The sequence below is a fragment of the Lontra canadensis genome, unplaced genomic scaffold, assembly GCF_010015895.1.
Source record: "Lontra canadensis isolate GAN:19392208 unplaced genomic scaffold, GSC_riverotter_1.0 scaffold195, whole genome shotgun sequence".
In the NCBI taxonomy this organism is placed as follows: Eukaryota; Metazoa; Chordata; class Mammalia; order Carnivora; family Mustelidae; genus Lontra; species Lontra canadensis.
The window spans coordinates 964,903-982,922 of record NW_022631189.1 but is presented as its reverse complement, the minus strand read 5'-3'; the positions used below and the strand labels follow the sequence as shown (position 1 = coordinate 982,922).

General features: G+C 36.6%; 1 protein-coding gene across 5 annotated transcripts; it reads left to right on the top strand.

The window, feature by feature from the left end:
• The first annotated feature begins 96 nt into the window (after positions 1-96).
• On the top strand, positions 97-17,606 carry COPS5 (COP9 signalosome subunit 5). 5 transcript variants are annotated; one of them, XM_032847895.1, is made up of 9 exons: positions 97-487; positions 637-731; positions 2,635-2,869; positions 4,079-4,207; positions 4,883-4,948; positions 5,478-5,563; positions 11,254-11,365; positions 15,115-15,263; positions 17,367-17,606. In XM_032847895.1, the coding sequence occupies exons 1-9, from the start codon at positions 413-415 to the stop codon at positions 17,449-17,451; spliced, it is 1,032 nt and encodes a 343-aa protein (XP_032703786.1). In that variant the 5' UTR covers positions 97-412; the 3' UTR covers positions 17,452-17,606. The 5 variants fall into 5 exon arrangements, with proteins under 5 accessions (XP_032703786.1, XP_032703787.1, XP_032703790.1 ...); XM_032847898.1 differs by having other exon boundaries at positions 376-479; positions 637-727; XM_032847897.1 differs by having other exon boundaries at positions 376-479.
• The last annotated feature ends 414 nt before the right edge of the window (positions 17,607-18,020 follow it).

Here is an 18,020-nt window from a genome sequence, read left to right as displayed (position 1 = left end):
GAAGGCTATACCATTCTCATACCCAATTATTGTGTTTGTCCTAATTCACACGTATGATTTTCTACGATAATACGTCCTCATTTCAGCCACAAGAAGACTTCTCTGTCTCTATTATGTAACCGCTGTTTATATAGTGGCATCCCGAAAGCGTTCCCGCCATCCCCGAATGGTCTGTACCGACTTCACCTCCGGTTATAGGTGTCATGGCTGCCTCGAGAGACTAGTACGAGTTTGTACCTGTGGTGGGAAGGGTCCGAAGCCCACACCCGGGAACCTAGTAGCGAGGTAAAGTTGCGTCTCGGTTGTGGAGACGACAACTTCTCCGATTCCTCGGCGATGGCGGCGTCCGGGAGTGGTATGGCTCAGAAAACCTGGGAATTGGCCAACAACATGCAGGAAGCCCAGAGTATCGATGAAATCTACAAATACGACAAGAAACAACAGCAAGAAATACTGGCGGCGAAGCCCTGGACTAAGGAGTGAGGAGGTCCCTGGCGAGACGCAGGGGAGGGAAGGGGCGGCGGGAGTTTAGTACACCCAGGGGGAGTGGGAGTTGGAAAGGGTGGAGAGTTTGTCTTTTCATGGGCAGGAAGAAGAATATGCCCCTGAGAAATTTTGGTCCTTTTGTCTCCTCAGGTAGAGCCAAAACCCCTCTCCGGGGGCTTGCTTCAACTCCCCTGTCTCTTTAACCCATTTGATTTCAGAGGATGTAAGAGGAAAAGGACAAGCGAGTATCATCTCATTTCTTATTATCTGTATTGTCATATATATGCCACACACCCTGCTTTAAGTCTTGTGTCGATTTACACTTTGCTGGGACCTTCACTTTATCTCAGACTGGAGACTGCACCTGTCTTTAAAAACCAGATCAGCCCAGGGGTCTCTAAAATGACTGTGAGCCATCTTTCAGAGCTGTATAATCCATTGTTGACTGCTGCTAACTGTTTCAGAAACAACGAGGCTCCACCCAGTCTCCCAAAACGTTACTCCACCGGATCTCAAGAGCTAGGAATTTTATCCGTAGAGTTTAAAGCTCTTTGCTCCTTAGCAAAAGTCCCTTTTCTCTGGTAGTAATGACAAGTCAAGGACTATTTACCCACAGCAGATTGTGTGAGGGAGAGAGTAGAAAATAGAAATGGGAGGTAGCAAGGACAGCATGTTTATCAAGTATTTAATATGGGTTGAACACTGACCTAGGGATTTCCGTGTGTTATTTAATCTGCATGACAATCTTACTGTATTTTCATTCCTTTTCTTGCAAATAAGAAACAAGTAAATGTCAGTAACATTTCGTGATCAGACTGAGGCAATGGACTTTTAAGTGAATAACAGACTGAAGTTCAAACCTCATTGACTCACTAGTTAGTTGACTGGCCCTAGGAAATTTGTGTATCTTCATTTTTTATCTATAAAAAGGAATTAAGACCTATCTGTTGGTAATATCACAAAGATTAGATGAGATAGTATATTTAAAAGGGCCTACAGTGTATGTAATGGGAGCACAATAACTATCTTTTTTTTCTTTTTCCCAGTAAATGAAGAAGCCAAGATTTTAATTCATGTCTTGACTCCCAAGACCAGGTCTCCATATTTCTCAGTTTTGACTGAAATCTGCGGGCAGACATCTCAAAAAGGCTTCTCAGGGGAAAAAAAAGTGGGGGGGGATTGGGGGGGCTTCTCAGAGACATTGACTGACCACATTATTAAAAACTGCTGTCTGCTTACTTTTATAACATTATACATTTAAGGTTGCTATAACCTATTAAATATTTGAACACTATCTGCTTGCTTTACTGTCTGATTGTGGCTCTAATTATATTCATCCTAGCTCTCCTGGGCTGCATCAGTGACACGGAAGTTGTAATTTTATTCAAGATAGTTTAGTCACATCTGCGTATGACAAACTGAAACAGTGATGGAAGCAGAAGTAAAGATATTAGAGCTACATTTTCAATTCTGAGGCTGATGGCACAGAAAGTAACACACTTTTTCGAGAGTACTATAGATGGGCTAAAACTAATCAGAGCTATCACTTACAAAGTTTTAGTGTGCGTCAGGCAGTAAGCTAAGCATTTTATATACATTATTTCACTTACTTTATTTCCTCCTAACAACAAATCTTTGAAATATTCCTATTTGCAGATGAGGAAATTAAGGCACAGACATGAAGTGGTTATCTCTAAGGCTACAGCCAGCATGGCAGGGTAGACTCAAATGTAAGCAGATGGATGTCAGAGACCACATTTGGAACCATTAGGGGAGAAAGTTAGGCCTGAGAATCTTTAGGCACAACCATCCAACTAGAGTCAGAATGAGAGATTTGGTGATTCCAAAATTAATTGAGAAAAAGTCTATTGAACTGGTCATGTAATTGCTTTCTACTTGAATAGCATATTTTAAAAATTATTTCACACTTTTCCCTTCCCCTGAAAGGAAATATTTTGCAGGACCCTGACATGTTTATCATTTCCAATCCCCTGCAGGAAAGCTACTTCCTTTTTCTTTTCCACATTCTACACTCTTTCCCCTTCCCATCACTATAAATTCCTTCAATACTTAATTGTAATCTTTACAAAAACTGTCTTTGAAATTATGTTTTATATAAGTTAATTATACTGTGCTTTTGTTTTGTAGCCACCATTACTTTAAGTACTGCAAAATCTCAGCATTGGCTCTACTGAAAATGGTGATGCATGCCAGATCGGGAGGCAACTTAGAAGTGATGGGCTTAATGCTGGGAAAGGTGGACGGTGAAACCATGATCATTATGGACAGTTTTGCTTTGCCTGTAGAGGGCACTGAAACCCGAGTAAATGCTCAGGCTGCTGCATATGAGTACATGGCTGCATATATAGAAAACGCCAAACAGGTAAAAATGTTGTTCCTTAAAGATCAGTAACTCTAAGTTAAGAGTCTCGTGGTGACTCTTGAGTTTCTAAACTTAAAACTATCCTCTTTACATAAAGTAGATATTTTATTTTCAACAATTTCTATGTAAAATGTGTAAAAGGTTAGCATGGATTTTTTTTTTTTTTTTTTTTTTTTTTTAAACTCATACTCAAGGGGCACCTGGGTGGCTCAGTGGGTTAAGCCTCTGCCTTCGGCTCAGGTCATGATCTCAGGGTTCTGGGATGGAGCCCCGCATCCGGCTCTCTGCTGAGCGGGGAGCCTGCTTCCTCCTCTCTCTCTCTGCCTGCCTCTCGGCCTGCCTCTCAGCCTGCTTCTCTGCCCACTTGTGATCTCTATCTGTCAAATAAATAAATAAAATCTTTAAAAAAAAAAGAAAAAAAAACTCAAGAGAGTAGATCTTAAAAGTTTTCATCATAAGAAAAAAGTTGTACCTAATATGCAGTGATGGATGTTAACTACATTTCTTGTGATCATTTTGCAATATATACACATATTGAATCATTATAGTGTATACGTGAACTAATACAATGTTATACGTCCATATCTCAGTTAAAAAAAAAAATTTATTTCTCACACTCAGTATCAGATGTATGTTTAAAACCAAAAATTTGGAAATGACCTAAATGTTCCTGAGTATAAAATTGATTAAATAGATTATGGTATAGCTATACAATGAACTGTAAGCCTGCCTTTAAGAGAAATAAAAATTAAAAAGTAGTTATCTATATATTTTATCTACTTGGAACAAACCCCATGATATTGTGTTGAGTTGAAAAAGCAGAGTGTAGAGCACTGTATGTGGTATGCTGTTGTGTGTATCTCTCTCAATCTACATATATGCAGAGAATATGTCCGTAAGATAGGTATATAAGCAGTGATTATAATGGTTTACATCTGGGTTGAGAAACTGGGTAGTTGGGGGGGAACAAGGTAGGAAGCAGACTGAATAGCCTTACTCTACTTGTGTCTTGTTAATTTATTCCTGAAGCTTCAAGTATTGTGCTTTGGGTATTACCTATTGGAAATAATGCTTTTTTAACCTAAAAGCAGCATATGCTATCCACTATTCTGCATGTTTTCATTTTATCATAATGCTATGTAAGCAGACAAATGACAAGTGTCTCTAAGATTAAACAGAATCCTCAATCTTCTATGCCTTCTTTGTTAGGTTGGCCGCCTTGAAAATGCAATTGGCTGGTATCACAGCCATCCTGGCTATGGCTGCTGGCTTTCTGGGATTGATGTTAGTACTCAGATGCTCAATCAGCAGTTCCAGGAACCATTTGTAGCAGTAGTAGTAAGTATTTTTACAATCAGTCTTAATTAAGTTCTTCATGAAGATTTGTTAAAGCAAGTATACAGAGAAATAAAAACTGTAGAACAGTCTGGTGTCATTATGCCTAGGATTGAATCTGAATTCCACCTCCTAGAAGCTGGGACTTCAAACAAGCTACTTAACCTCTCTGCAACTCTTCCCCAACTCTGTAAGATGAGGGTGATCACAGCACCTATGTCTTAGTTCCCTGCAAACAGTAGACATTCAGTAATGTTGACTGAATTGAGTAAGTCAGAAATTGCTAGAGCGGCTCTTGCTATGCTCACAGTGTTTTAGATGCAATCCAGGTTACTATGAGAAAGGTAGAAACTGTTCCTCTAGTAAAAGAAAACTTTGAAAAAGAGATGAGGAAGTCTTCAGATAACATTCTTAAATAGTGTAATAACTAGATCTACTTTCTAAATTAATTATGATAATTCTGTACTTAACCACTTTATTCAACTTTGTTGTAATTTGGTTTGGTTATTTTTTTCCAATTATTGTTTCCTATTATTTGGTTATTTTACTTAGTGTTTGTATGTGTGCATGCATGCATAGTGTTATATATGTGTATGTAGTTCTAAGTTTAACATTTAAACAAATGGAAGTATATAACAGTTTTATAACTAGCAGATATCCAATACATCTTTCTTATAGATTGACCCAACAAGAACAATATCTGCAGGGAAAGTGAATCTTGGAGCCTTTAGGACATACCCAAAGGTAATTTTTAAAATTTGAAGTCCTTATAATTCTTTAAATGACTTATTTTTAAAGTCCTGTTATGGTTAATACCTTGTTTTGTCCTAAACAGTTTGAAAATATTTACAAAATAGCAGTCAACCAAAACAAATTGTCTGTAGCAAAAGATAACACATTTGTGTTATATGTTGCTAAGAAAGCAGTTTTCATTTGTTAATAAGTACCTGTGTGCCTATCGTGACATTCTGACAGGTACTAGACCACAAGCTAAATACATCTGTTTCTGTCCCTACAAACTGAAATAGATATTAGCATACGTGTACATCCCCTGATAAGAAAAATGAATCTATAAACCAAATCCAACCATTGGCCATCATTGGGGTTGAGAGACAGAATAAGCACCTTTTTTAACTGGAATGTCTAAGTTCAATATGTGGCTCCCCAGAATTAATGTTTCTATAAATGGAAAGCTGCGTAGAAAGTATGTTTTTTCTGCATGAGTGTTTGTGTGTGGTTTTTTTAATCTTCTATTTTCTCCATTTTTGTTGAGGGCTACAAACCCCCTGATGAAGGACCTTCTGAGTACCAGACTATCCCACTTAATAAAATAGAAGACTTTGGTGTACATTGCAAACAGTAAGTAATTTTAAGGTGTATGTGATACCACAATCATCTTAAAAATCCTTAGTCCAAGCCCTTAATTTCACAGAGGAAAATAAAGGTTCAGATGAAATGCATCTCATAATCCCTTTTAAAATTGTAGTAAGAATACAGAATTTAGGATAATGTTTGAATTTTTTATTAATAATCATTTTAACCAGTTATTTGCCTTTCACACAACTATAAATATTGTCAATGTATAAGATACTTGGCCCATTGTTGAAATTAACAATTGAAAAAAGTCGTATTCAGGATGAACCTGACACAAGCATGTCTGCAAGCTCTCACAGTAACCAAGTTTCATTTGTTTGTTTATGAGAGCACATGAGTAAGGGGGAAGGGCAAAGAGAGAAGCAGACCCCCCCCACCCCCACCACTACCACTACCGAGCGGGAAGCCCAACACAGGGTTCTATCCCAGGACCCCAAGATCATGACCTGAGCTGAAAGCAGCCTCTTTAACCAACTGAGCCACCCAGATGCCCCTCAGGTTCCGTTTAGTAAAACTTCATCCTAAGCATTTTCACTCCAAAATTTAAAGAAACCATACTAAAACCAATGAATTATATACTTCTTTAAAATAGTGAATATTGTATGGTGAGTGCTGGGAAGTGTGTAAGCCTGACGATTCACAGACCTGTACCCCTGGGGCAAATAATACAGTATATCTTAATAAAAATAATTAATAAAAAAAAGAAAATAGTGAATGTTAAGGTATTTGAATTACATCTCAAGTTTTAAAAGTATTAAGCCAGTGAAAACAGTTTTCTCCTTCCGAATATATCTTGCCACATCACATTGACCTTCCCACCACATTCTGGAGCCTGAACCAAAGCACTAGCCTTCTAACTAGTCTTCCAGTTCTTCTGTTCACCCCTTTAAAGGTCTTTTGTCAGCCAAATTGGTTCTGTTAAAATGTAAGTGAGGTCATATTCCTCCTCCTCCAGAATGGTTTCCTATATCACCAAAAATAAGATCCATAGTCCTTATGATGGACTAACAGCCCTTTGTGATCTGACCCGTACTACCTCTGAGCTCATCTCCTATCACTAAATCTTTGCTCTCTCTAGTCCAGTCATAGGGGCCTCCTCATGGTTGTCGGAAGTGCCAGGCAACTTTCTGCCTCACGGCCTTTGCATTTGCTGTTCCCTCTTCTGAGAAAATTGTTCCTATTTCCACGTGGCTCACTGACTACTTCAATCATGGAGTATCTGTTTAAGGGTCACCTTAACAGAGAATGTTCACTGGTCACCCTGTCTAAAATAACACCTTCCAGTCAGTCACTCTGTTTCAGTTTCCCTGCTTTATTTTTCTTCTTAGCACTTACCATTCTGACATGTTTTTGATTCCTTGTTATTGACCCCATTAGAATGTGAACTTCATTATAACAGACTTAATTCAGTGCTGTAGACTAACATTTAAATCAGACATGGCACATAAAAGGGTGGGCATCCCCCCAAAAATGTTACCTAAATGATTAGGGTCCCCTTTTCTCCATATCTCCTATCCAAACTTCTAGGAATACCTCTTATTCTTCTATTCAGAAATTCTTAGAAAATTCTAGAATTTCTAAAATTGAGTTATAAAATATATCAGTCATCCCTGACATACTTCAGGGGGAAAAAAAAATATTATTTTTTATTTTTCAGTTAGAGACTTGGGATTAAATCACATAATTTGCCCTATTGGAAAAGAATTTTTTAAAGAAGACTTGGGACGCCTGGGTGGCTCAGTTGGTTAAGCAGCTGCCTTCGGCTCAGGTCATGATCCCAGCGTCCTGGGATCGAGTCCCACATCGGGCTCCTTGCTCTGCAGGGAGCCTGCTTCTCCCTCTGCCTCTGCCTGCCATTCTGTCTGCCTGTGCTCGCTCTCTCTCTCTCTCTCTCTCATAAATAAATAAAATCTTTAAAAAAAAAAAAAAAAAAAAAGAATTTTTTAAAGAAGACAAAAATTTAAACCATTCTGGTTTGAGAGAATTGCTCCTAAGCATGGAAACACCTTTGCTGTGATACTTTCTCAGCGTAAAAGTCAATTTTTTTCATTTATATTGAGTTATAGTGATAGAAAAAGCTTATACCTTTAATACCTACACTACTTATTACACTACCAACAGCAGGTTTTGAAAGAAAAAAGACTGAGGCAGTCTATGCTTTCTGTATCCAAACAAACCTACATTTCCTATTTTACTAAAATACAAGCCCATCAGAGAAGAAGAGCCACCTTCTAGCTATCTACTTTGTTAGAGCCTAGAATTTTGAATCTGAAATTACTTAGATAGTCAAAGGTATTCTCTTAGGATCAATTCCTGAATAAGAGAGAATAAACTTTTTCCTAGGGCAAATAAGGGGCTTGATTTATTTTTGTTTAAAATCTTTAATGAAACATAGTGCCAGGCTGAAAGAGAGGGGTTTGGGGCAGCCTGCTTATAGATCCATTTCCGAACTTATTTGGTGATAAGGTATTACATCCAGTTTATATTGGTCTTTCTTTCCTGCCTTAAATCCCACATCATATTGCACACCCAACGTCTGTTTACAATAAAGAATATAATGTAGATATTAAATATTTTTAACTTTGAAGAACCTTAGTGAAAATAGGACACGGGTTGTTTTGTTTTTTTAAGTTAGCTTGTATGTTATCAGTGTTATGCAGGAGCATGGTTTAAAGAGTAAAATGGTTCTATGAAACTTATTATGAAAAATAACAATTTGTACCATTCCCTTTCCCATCCCCCAGAGGCAGTCACTTAAACTATTATAGTTATTCCTATATGTATTTACCCCATATCTTCAAACAACGTGCTGATAGCACTACTTCTTGATTTTCAGTTCTAGACAGTATCTATTATTGACTTCCCGTACAGAAGATGAGGATTTAGCTCCACAAGTAATTTTGAATGTTCTTCTTGTTTTCAACTCTACTACTGAGATTTGCAGCTAATCACTACATACTAGACAAAAAATTTCATTGCATCAGCCTATGGAATTAAAACAGTAATTACATTAAGGTGATCCATTAATTTTAAAACATAAACTCTATAGAACTTTGTTTGAGTTCCCTTATTTTCCATCCTATTGCTATATTCATCTCTCATTTCTTTTTTTTTCCTCAAGTATCAAAGATACAGCCCCCTGCTTTCTAAAGCTGACCTTTTCTACTTGGGCCCCTCATCCCCTCCCCATACCTAACTCCCTTACTCCTGGGATCTTACTTCTTAAATACTCTCTTAAATGTCTACAGTCTGCATATAAAAATAAAACTATGTGGGGCGCCTGGGTGGCTCAGTGGGTTAAGCCGCTGCCTTCGGCTCAGGTCATGATCTCAGGGTCCTGGGATCGAATCCTGCATCGGGCTCTCTGCTCAGCAGGGAGCCTGCTTCCCTCTCTCTCTCTCTACCTGCCTCTCTGTCTGCTTGTGATCTCTGTCAAATCAATAAATAAAAATCTTTAAAAAAAAAAATTAAAAATAAAATAAAACTATGAGAGTTTTGATAGTAGATAAAACTTTTCATATCCTTTCTCTGCCACTTACTAGCTATGTAGCTTTGAGTAAAATCTTTTCTGTCTGAACATTTCTTTGTCTACAGACTGGGAATAATAAATGCTTTATGTGTATGGTTATAAGAAAGACTAAATGAGAATGTATGTAAAGCACCCAGAACATAATAGGTGCTCAAGAAATATGCTGTTCACCTGCACATTTCATTAGCCATGTCCTGTCCATCTTCAGATCTGCATAGGTATCTTAATCTTGAAAAGACCCTCACTTAATTCTGATGTCCTTAAATTCTTACTCTTTTTTAATTTCTTCACTCACTCCTGAATTAATTCAACAAGAATTTCTTATGGTATCCACCTGTCTTTTATCTTTTGCACCACTAACCTGCGTCTGAGCCTTTCTTCACATCTGCTGCACTACAGTAGTATCCTTTGTGGTCTCCCTGCCTACTATTTCTCTGAAACACATCCTATCATAAGCACCTCTTAAACACAGGAAAAGGAAAAGCAACTGTTCGTGACTAAGCTCCAGTAGAAGCTTGTAAAATAAATATCCTTTTAAGATACACAGGTCTTAAATGTGGTATTGGGACCTGTGTATCTTAAAACACCTCTTTGGCCCTATCATTGCTCTGCTCAAATATCTTCCATGAGTCCCCACTACCTAGAAGATAAAGTTTAAATTTATTTTTTTAAGTTTTTATTAAGTTCTAGTTAACATATAGTGTAATATTAGTTTCAGGTGTATAATCCAGTGATCAGCATTTCCATACAACATCTGGAGCTCATGACAAGTGCACTCCTTAATCCCCATCACCTATCTAACCCATCCCTCCACCCATGAAGTCTAAATTTTATTACCTTTTGTGTAATATCTTCTACCAAATAGATCCCAACAAAGCTTTCTAGGTTCCCCTCACATAGTTACTCTGCTTTTGCTTAACTGTCCAGCCAAAGTGATTTATTTACTATTCCTTTTATGACTTTCCTGTTTATAAGTCAATGCTGCCTGCTTAATGCCCTCCTTGCTGTCAACATATCCATACATAGACTCATGTAAGGGTTACTCTCAGTCCCGCCTTCTCCCTAGGCCTTCTCAGGCAATTCTGTCTACACTGAGAGTACTCAGTATCTCTAACATTTAATTGGTGGTGATTAATTCTATATATGCCCTATAGCATCACTGTTATTCAGTATATATCATTGTATTTAATTTTTTGTGGATTCATACCACATTTCCCCTATAAATAGTATTAAGCTCCTTAAGGTAAAAAAAAAAAAAAAGTCTCTTGTTTCTTTGTATCTATTGATGTACAGAACCTAGTATCTAAATATTTATTACTTTAAAAATACATGTTTTTCATACATTTAACCAAATATTTCTTGCGCTCACTGGTTATAAATTAGGCACCTTTAAAAGTAGTATTTTTTTAGGCACTCTAAGGATTCTACTTTGAGGTTTGCTTTCCAAAAAGCAATATATCTGGGGCACCTGGGTTAAGCCTCTTGCCTTCGGCTCAGGTCATGATCTTAGGGTCCTGGGATTGAGCCCTGCGTCAGGCTCTCTGCTCAGCAGGGAGCCTGCTTCCCCCTCTCTCTTTGCCTGCCTCTCTGCCTACTTGTGATCTCTCTCTCTGTATCAAATAAATAAATAAAATCTTAAAAAAAACACACAATAGATCCTAATTAGGGGATTAGAAGGAAGAAATGGGAAAGCCACATGTCATTTTCAGTACTTTTAAAAGCCTACCAAAAATTTCATTCACCCTAGAGAAGCAGTTCATTAAGTTTATGTGCTTTTTGGCTAGAATTTATGAACTCAATAACATGGATAAACATACATTATTCAGAAGTTCTGACTAATTGTTAAGTTTTGGGGAATGCTGGACTCTATAGTGGGAAGAAATTTAACACAAGAAAGTTTAACAGAAGATTGAAACCATGCCTCTGAAGTTTAACAGAAGTTTAACAGTTAAAGTTTAACGGAAGATTTAAAACCATGCCTCTGAAGAGCAAGGAAGCCATGGTTACCTATTGTTCTATTGGACTAAAAACTAAAACATAACTATTTGGATATAAAATGTAATTCACTTAAATTTGGCCATAACTTTTATATGATATGGTTGAATTTTTTTTTTTAGCTTACTAAACTTGTCCTTTTGTTTCATAGATATTATGCCTTAGAAGTCTCATATTTCAAATCCTCATTGGATCGCAAATTGCTTGAGCTTTTGTGGAATAAATATTGGGTGAATACGCTGAGTTCCTCTAGTTTGCTTACTGTAAGTACTGTATTTCCAAGGGATGCATTTGAATTTTACCTAAGCTACATAATGTGTTTAATATCTAAAACTCTTTTTCCTGGAAAGGTTATACCTGACTTAGCCAAGACACCAGGGCTGGGATTAGATTCTGCACATGACCAGAGCTGGATTGGGATACTAGGCGAAGCCAAGATCTGTGTCATGTGGCATTGAGATTAAGTCCAAGTGACAAATATAGGTGGCCAGATGAAAGTGAAATCTGCCCCTGCCTTAAAGCGACAGAGAGAAAACTACAAATAATTGTTTTTTGTTGAGTCAAGTGCATCAGGTAGGACCCCAGTTACAAGGGACAGGAGACCCACCCAAGTTGGCCTAATCTAAAAAGAGAATCTTTTAAGCTGTGAAGTCCAGAAGTAGGGCTTACTAAGGCAAGTTTGCACTGAAACAGTATTGTGAGATCTTTGTCGTTCTGTCTTAGCTTTGATTTCGTATCATTCAGCTTCAGTTTTGGGCTTCCTGTGAAAACAAGATTGCAGGGGCTCCTGCGTGGCACCTGGGGTTAAGTGTCCAACTCTTGGTTTTGGCTCAGGTCCTGACATCAGGGTCATGAGACTGATCCCAGTGTTGGGCTCTCAGCTCAGTGCAGAGTCTGCTTGGGATTCTCTCACCCTCACCCTCTCCCTTTCCTGCTCACGCCGTCTCTTAAATAAATAAATCTTTAAAAAAAAAAAAAAAGGAGGGGAGAGGAAAGGAAAACAAGATGGCAGCATTAACTTCAGGCCTCCCGGCCTCTCATTTTCACATTCAAAAGAGAAGATCAGGATACACATAGTCACGCATAACTCCAGGCAAAACCTCATTGTGTCTGAGGTTTGTTTAGGTCACATGCTCATCTTAAACCTGCTCTGGGCGAAGGGAATGAGCACCATGAGTGGCTGTGTCAAGGCAAGTACTTCACTGCTTGGGCTGAGCTAGAAAAAACTCAGGAGCGCATGGACTAAGAATTAGGAAGCATCGTCCCCAGAAGGAAATCAGAATATCATTAACTTAAAGTAGCAGATGCTGGGCAACAAAAAATAAGATGAAATAAATCACTGAATGTTTTCAAATATATCATTAAAACATAACTTAGAAGGATATTTATTTTACAAGCTTCTACTGGAGCTTAGTCACGAACAGTTGCTTTTCCTTTTTTTTTTTTTTAAAGTAGGCCACCTCACATAGTACAGAATAACATAATGGTTAGAATCACAAAATTTGGTACAAGGTAAACTCATTTCAAAAAGAACTCTGGCACTTTACTAGATACGTGTGACCTTCAGAAATTTATTTAATGAGACTAAGCCTATTCTTGGGTTCAGTGATAACAGTACCTACCTACATCATTAAGTACCATGACAGTTAAATGAAATTCTTTATGTAAATCAGTTAACAAAGTGCCTGGCATATAATAAAGCCTCCGCAAGTTACTATTTTTTGTTTGGTTCATTTCTTTGTTCATAGGAAAAGGCCTCCCTTGAGCATAATTTCTATGATTCTATTATTTACTTTAAAGATTTTATTTCTTTAGAGAGAGAGCCTGAGCAGGGGCAGAGGGAGTGAGAGAATCCCAAGCAGACTCCCTGTTGAGCACAGAGCCCAACCGAGGGCTCGGTCCCATGACTCTGAGATCATGACCCAAACTGAAGCCAAAAGTTGGACACTTAACTGACTGAGCCACCCAGGCGACCCTGTCTATGATTTTAAAAAGAGTTCTGACAGACTTCTTATTCTTATTTTGTAACCTTAACAGTCAGAAGTAGCAAATTAGAAGGAAGGAAAATGATCATTATAGCAAACATTTATGAAGTGCTTCTTTTGTGCCATATACTGCTAAATGCTTTGTATGCATTGCTTCCTTAGAGGCAAGTATACTGATGAGAACCAGAAGTGACATATGATGGCAGAGGGAAAACACTAAGACCAGAGCAGTCTGAACCTTTCTTTGCCTAAAGGCAAACAGCTCTACCTACTCAGCCAGCCAATGGTTATCCCTATATTCCAGCACTTTATATGTTGAGGACATTAATAATCAAGAAAAGGTTAAATTAGGTTAAATTGTATTTTTCTTTTTTGTGGTTGTATATATGGTTCATTACAGCATTTTAAAAAATTTATAGGGCTCCTGAGTGGCTCAGTCGGCTAAGCATCTGCCTTCGGCTCAGGTTACGATCCTGGGATCAAGCCCCTCGTTGGGCTCCCTGCTCAGCAGGGAGTCTGCTTCTCCTCCCTCTCTGCTCCTCCTTCCCTCATGCACACACTCTCTCTATCTCAAATAATCTTAAAAATTAAAAAAAAAAATTCATAGACATATGTTCAATGCGTCTCTTTCTCCAGCTAACACATAGTACCTAAAATCTACCAGAAAAAAAAAAAGTTATTTTTGGATTTAACAAATTAGTTCCCTATTCATTTTCTGTGTGTTTAAAATGTAAATGATGTTATTTTATTTCATTTTAATAGTATAACTGTGGTTCCTGCCATCTTAACATTTTTATGGCTTTAGCTAAATCTTCCAAATGTGAAGTGGTTTACAAATCTTGAGTTTTTCTTCAAATCTGTAGAGGGGAAAATGTCTTGGTGTCCTAAACCATTTAGGTCCAAAGTGAATATAATTGCATATTTAAAAGAGCACTTTATAAAATCATTGGAAGAGCTGGTAGCATTGTAAAGGGCACTCTGTAGTGAGTATGATGACAGCAAATAACTTTTCATGTTTGGTGGTTGAACTTGTACACTGTCTTACAGATTGAGTAAATAGAGTAATGTACTAATTGTTTCCAAGTTGTTTATTTAATCTTCACTCTTTTTTGAAGATAAGGGAAAGAAATGGAACATATACTTCATAATGCATCTTAGTGAAAAGTTGTTTTGTATTTTAGACCACAACATTTTAAAAAAGAAAACCCATAAAAATGCTCAAGTGTTTAATGCTTAAGTGTACATATATAACTGTTAAAGTTTTTCTTTTTAAAAAGTATGAAATATTAAGGGACAAATGGTATTTATAGGTGTGTGTGCAAGTATATAGCAATACTCTAAAATATAACCAGGATTACAGCTAAATGGAGGGATTATAAGTGTTTCCTTTCCTCTTTACTTTGCTCTACATTTTCCAAATTGTCTGTAGTAACTATTACTTTATAATCAGAAAACCTAAGATAAATGTTACTTTTTAAAAATCGTTCAGTATTAAATGCTGAAATTTCAACAAGAACAAATAACAAAATTAGCTAATAGTTATTAAGCCTTTACCAGGTGCCATGGACAGTCCTAAGAGCTTTATATACATTACTTAATTTAGTCTTCACGATAGCCTTAATGTAGAAATTATCACTGTCCTCTCCCCAGTTTTCAGAAGACAACTTAAAGGCACAGAAAACTTGGGAGTTTTCCCAAGGCCTCCCAGCTAATCTGCAGCAGGACCAAAGCTGAGACTCTGGCCTATGTACTTCACAGCCTCTCATAATAACAAGTATTAGACTAATGAATCCAAAAGAAGAATTCCAGATTTAATCTTGAAATTATAAAGGGGGGAAACTCCACACTTGAACTGCTTGAACTTTGGAGTCAGTTTGTACAAGTAAATCTCATTTCTTACTTCAGTGACTATTACTCTTAAATTTAATGGTGGAATTCTTTGTAAATGAAATGTTCTAAGAAGAAAAAATATACGTTAAAATATATATATGCACACACACACTGACACAATGCCATTTTCCCTACAGAATGCAGACTATACCACTGGTCAGGTCTTTGATTTGTCTGAAAAATTAGAACAGTCAGAAGCCCAGCTGGGACGAGGGAGTTTCATGTTGGGTTTAGAAACACATGACAGAAAGTCAGAAGACAAACTTGCCAAAGCTACAAGAGACAGGTAAGAGCAAATCTGTTCCTACCCATTAACTAGTTCTTTTTGTTTCAAAATGTGCACCTTATAATTGGATTCAAATTCCTTATGTTTCAACTTACTTACAACTTAGAATGGTACCTGAATGTTGGTTTCTTGGGACCTTTAAGAGTTGTCAAATGCAAATTTTAGCTTAGAAAATTTAGGTTAAAAATTTAAGGTTTAAAGATCTAGGTAATGTATTATTAAAAAACTGCCAGTCATCTTTTCTAGATGTAGCTAGAAAGTGTGCTAAAGAAAATCAATCCATCACTGGATCTTTTTTAAAAAAAAAGAAGGTGGATGGGTTATAGACATTGGGGAGGGTATGTGTTATGATGAGTGCTGTGAAGTGTGTAAGCCGATGATTCACAGACCTATACGCCTGGGGCAACTAATACATTATATGTTAATTTAAAAAATTAAAAAAACTTCCGCAAAAGGACATCCAAATCTATCCTAACTTAATCGTCTTTTGAGGGATTATATTGAGATTTCTTAAATTTATCAAACTTATTTTATGAAGTTTTAAACCCCTAAATATAAAAGAAATGACTGCATTACTCTTAAGTTATTCTTCTGAAATTATCTTAATATAGTAATTTAGTATCCCAAATTGCACTACCAAGAATTTGTTAGGAACAAACTTGGAATGTTTTCTCTGATAACTTATGAAATAATCAGGTGGCCCTTCAGATGCATAGAGGATTGGAAAGACCCCCTAAATAGCATGTACTTTCATATAAGTTTGAACTTTAATGTGATAATTAGCTGCAGAGAATAAGGGAAAATTATGTTGACATCTATATAAACTGATACCTTGGTATCCATCTTCAGAAAAATCAGACTGGTCAAGAGGACAGAAAAGGGAGATGGGAAGGTAAAGTGTGTTAGGAGCAGAAGCCATCTTGGGTTAAATTATCTTACTCTTTTCCATGAATTTTTAGAAGGTATAAAGCTAGTGACCTGGTTAAAAATTTAATCTTTCTTTAATATTAGGTCTCATTTTTTTATATGAGTGTATGCTTTTGCTTATCTATATATCATTTGTGATTTATAATTTCATCTACATTTACACCTCAGTTTCTTAGCAAGCAAAAATTTCACAATGGTAATGTCTCTAATTATATAAGAAGAAAAGTAGGAAGGACAAAAGTAGTAGTAAACAGGTAGAGTATTTTCCTTTTGTGGGTAACTATAAAAATTGTATCTCTTCTAAATATAGTGGGGTTTTACTTTTTTTTGCTTTTTATTTTTTATCAGTTTTAAAACCTAAGTCCTTCACCCATTGACTTTGACCTTTAATTGTTTGAAGGATGTTTGTGATTATTTTGGGGGGAAAAGCATAGTATTCTTTAAATTAATATCTTTTTTAATAATTCTAAGTAATAAACAATAAGGAGTAAGATTTTAATGTAATATCAGAATCAGTCTGTAACGATGAATTATATATAACTTCAGTCACCTTCCAAAATGGAACTTTTCCCAAAACTGTTGATAAGTAACAAAATTAACTGTTGTAAGTTATATCAAATTTTATACTGCTCTGTTGTGAAGCTTCTAGTAAGATAGCTGACTCTTGAACAATGTGGGTTTGAACTGCATGGATCTGCTTATATGTGGGTTTTTTTTTTAGTACAGTATTTAAATACAGTACAGTAATATAAATGTAGATTTTTAATACTTCTCCGTAGCTTAGTTTTTTGTAAGAATACAGTATATAATATGTGTAATGTACAAAACATGTGTTAATCAACTGTTTATGTTATTGTTAAGCTTCCCATTAATACTAAGCTCTTAGTGGTTAAGTTTTGGGGGAGTCAAAAGTTACATGTGAATTTTCAACCAAGTGGAAGATTTGGTACCCTTAACTCCCACGTTGTTCAAGGTTCAACTGTAATGAAATGGTTAAAAGACATGACGAAGGCTAAAAATTACAAGAGTAAACTGTAAATTGTGGTTCATGGAGTATAAATAGAACTGAAAATCATTATTGGGGGTACAAGGATGGAAATGGAGGGGAGGGAACTTGCATATTCAAAACAGTTTTAATGTTCTTATGACATTATGTGATGTGTTTTTTCTTTCCAGCTGCAAAACTACCATAGAAGCTATCCATGGATTGATGTCTCAGGTTATTAAGGATAAACTGTTTAATCAAATTAACATCTCTTAAACAATCACTAAGTAGTACTTTTGACTGAAAGCCAGTATGAGAAAAATACTCAAGTAACACTTTAAAACCAGTTACCAAAAATCTGATTAGAAGTATAAGGTGCTCTGAAGTGTCCTGAATATTAACATCGTGTAATAAAACTCTTTAAAATGAAATTGTTCTTCCGTTATTTTGTGGGAGCAGTTACATTATTTTTCTAGTATCCTTTAATGTTCTTGACTATAAGAGAAAGAAATATTTTGGCTATTGTGGACATTGCTGTTATGAACATTGAAGCGCATATGGCCCTTCTTTTCATTACATCTGTATCTTTGGGGTAAATACCCAGTAGAGCAATTGCTGGGTCATAGGGTAGCTCTGTTTTTAATTTTTTGAGGAACCTCCACATTGTTTTCCAAAGTGACTGCACCAATTTGCATTCCTACTAAGAGTGTAAGAGGGTTCCCCTTCCTCCACAACTTCTCCAGCATTGTTGTTTCTTCCCTTGTGGAAAGAGCTAAGATGCTCTTCAGCAGACAAATGGATAAAGATGTGGTCCATATATACAGTGGAATATTACTCATCAGAAA

Coding starts and splice junctions, on each gene's coding strand:
- COPS5 (XM_032847895.1), top strand. CDS start 413: ATGAAATCTACAAATACGACAAGAAACAACAGCAAGAAATACTGGCGG. Junction 2,870..4,078: donor ATATAGAAAACGCCAAACAG/GTAAAAATGTTG, acceptor CTTCTTTGTTAG/GTTGGCCGCCTTGAAAATGC. Junction 5,564..11,253: donor TTTGGTGTACATTGCAAACA/GTAAGTAATTTT, acceptor TTTGTTTCATAG/ATATTATGCCTTAGAAGTCT.